This window comes from Camelina sativa, chromosome 7 (genome assembly GCF_000633955.1).
Source record: "Camelina sativa cultivar DH55 chromosome 7, Cs, whole genome shotgun sequence".
NCBI lineage: Eukaryota > Viridiplantae > Streptophyta > Magnoliopsida > Brassicales > Brassicaceae > Camelina > Camelina sativa.
In genome coordinates, this window is record NC_025691.1 from 29,607,404 (window position 1) to 29,609,084 (window position 1,681).

Genomic DNA, 1,681 nt, shown 5'->3' on the forward strand with positions numbered 1-1,681 from the left:
AGTACCTCCCATGTAACACCACGATCCAGAGTAAAAGTAAAGAGCATAGTTGAGGCACCAGACATTTGATCAACATGGACGGTCTGAAAAATTCAACATATTAGTAGCACAAATACACTAAGAATCACTAATCAAGCAAGAGAAATTATCAACCTTTGGAGTGCTCAGCAGCTCAACACTATTAGCTTTCATATCCACAATTCCTGAATCAAAACTTCCTTCGATCCGAGCATTATGTACAAGAACGTCTAATATATTAGTAAACAATTCAAACAACCTGCACAGTACAAGCAGAAAGCGTTAAAACGAACGGAAGATGCTTTGTAAAAGGGAAGGTAAGTTAAATAGTGCAAAGCGTAAATTTTCATTTGACTCATAATAATACCTATTCTGGATATCAGGTGGCAATCCCAAGAGGCGATTCAGAAATCGTCCAACGTCATGCATGTCAGAATCAATAATGCGTCCTGAAAACTTTCCAACATCTTTCCCATTGGCTGTATAGTCATTGATGTAGTAAAGTAAAAACGAGATTACTAGAAATAGAATTAGAATCCAGCACGAAAAAAAGTGAACTTACGAGAAAAGCTTACCTAGAACACTGTCCCTAACAATTCCAACCGCAACAAGGGCAGCCCTTGCTTTGGTCAAAAACTCTTTAATTGTTTCGGGTTCATCAACCGAGCATCCAGGAGGAACAACAGGTAGTTTCTCCTGAAAATTAAGCCATAATAAATTCAACGCATTATCCATTATCACAGTTCCTAAATATTAAAGAAGCAAAAATTAATGAGGAAGACCTGCTCCATTATTCCTCTATACATCACCATCAAGGACTTTTTACCAAAGTTGCTATCATAATTGTAGGCACTCAAAGAAGGCCCGGAGGGCCCAGCCCTGCAATACACCACATCATACTTTGAGACAAAACACTTGGCAAGGTTTTAAGCTATAACAAGCCAAAAGACCAGCAACTAAGAAATAGTTTAGAGAGGAGCATGACTTTCCTGCGGTCTCCCTGTGTTAAAGCACCAAGAGTTTCTAGTCTCTTTGCAACTATAGAGGCAAACCGGCGTTCCCCACCGAGATTTGTGAAGAGTAACCTGACAGGGCCAAAATAAAGAATTTCTCAACTTCAACAACATACTTTTCAAATTGAAAAGGTAGCAAGAACTTTTGCAATTTGACGGAGAGAAAATCAAACACACAAACACTGTCATTCAACCTATATTCAGGAGCCGATGTCTGATTCGACCGGTGAGTTCTTCCAAATTGTTGAATTGCACGATCAGCACTCCAGGGAAGCTCTAAAGTCAAGTGAACCCTTCTTTTCTGCAGACAAATACAAAAAAAGAAGAATTCAAATAAACTAATACACCAAAAGCTGAAACGTCAAGTCCTTTAAGGCCATCTTTGACAATGTACTTAGATCTACAGAACAATACAAATACGCAGAAAGACAAAATCTTATTTAGTAAGAGAATTAATAAACTCGACATACCTGATTTATTGCCCTTCTATCTGCTTGTAACGAAACACCAGCTGAACCAGCTTCAGAAATAATGGCAACAAACTTTTTACCATCCATAAATAGTTGTTTCTCGTTCATGTTGACCATTTCCATTGTGATATCCTTTCTAGAGCCAAGAAACACAAGGATGAAAAGTAAATTGCTAGTGCT

At 38.2% G+C, this 1,681-nt stretch overlaps 1 protein-coding gene across 1 annotated transcript in view; it reads right to left on the minus strand.

The window, feature by feature from the left end:
- Positions 1 to 1,681, minus strand: part of LOC104705078 (protein strawberry notch-like) — a 12,076-nt gene that overhangs the window by 2,445 nt on the left and 7,950 nt on the right. The window contains exons 20-26 of the mRNA XM_019227183.1: positions 1,226 to 1,332; positions 1,008 to 1,103; positions 801 to 897; positions 594 to 714; positions 386 to 497; positions 154 to 277; positions 6 to 83 (exon numbers count right to left, since the gene is read on the minus strand). Coding sequence (XP_019082728.1) covers positions 6 to 83; positions 154 to 277; positions 386 to 497; positions 594 to 714; positions 801 to 897; positions 1,008 to 1,103; positions 1,226 to 1,332 — 735 coding nt within the window. The remainder of the gene's footprint in view (positions 1 to 5; positions 84 to 153; positions 278 to 385; positions 498 to 593; positions 715 to 800; positions 898 to 1,007; positions 1,104 to 1,225; positions 1,333 to 1,681) is intronic.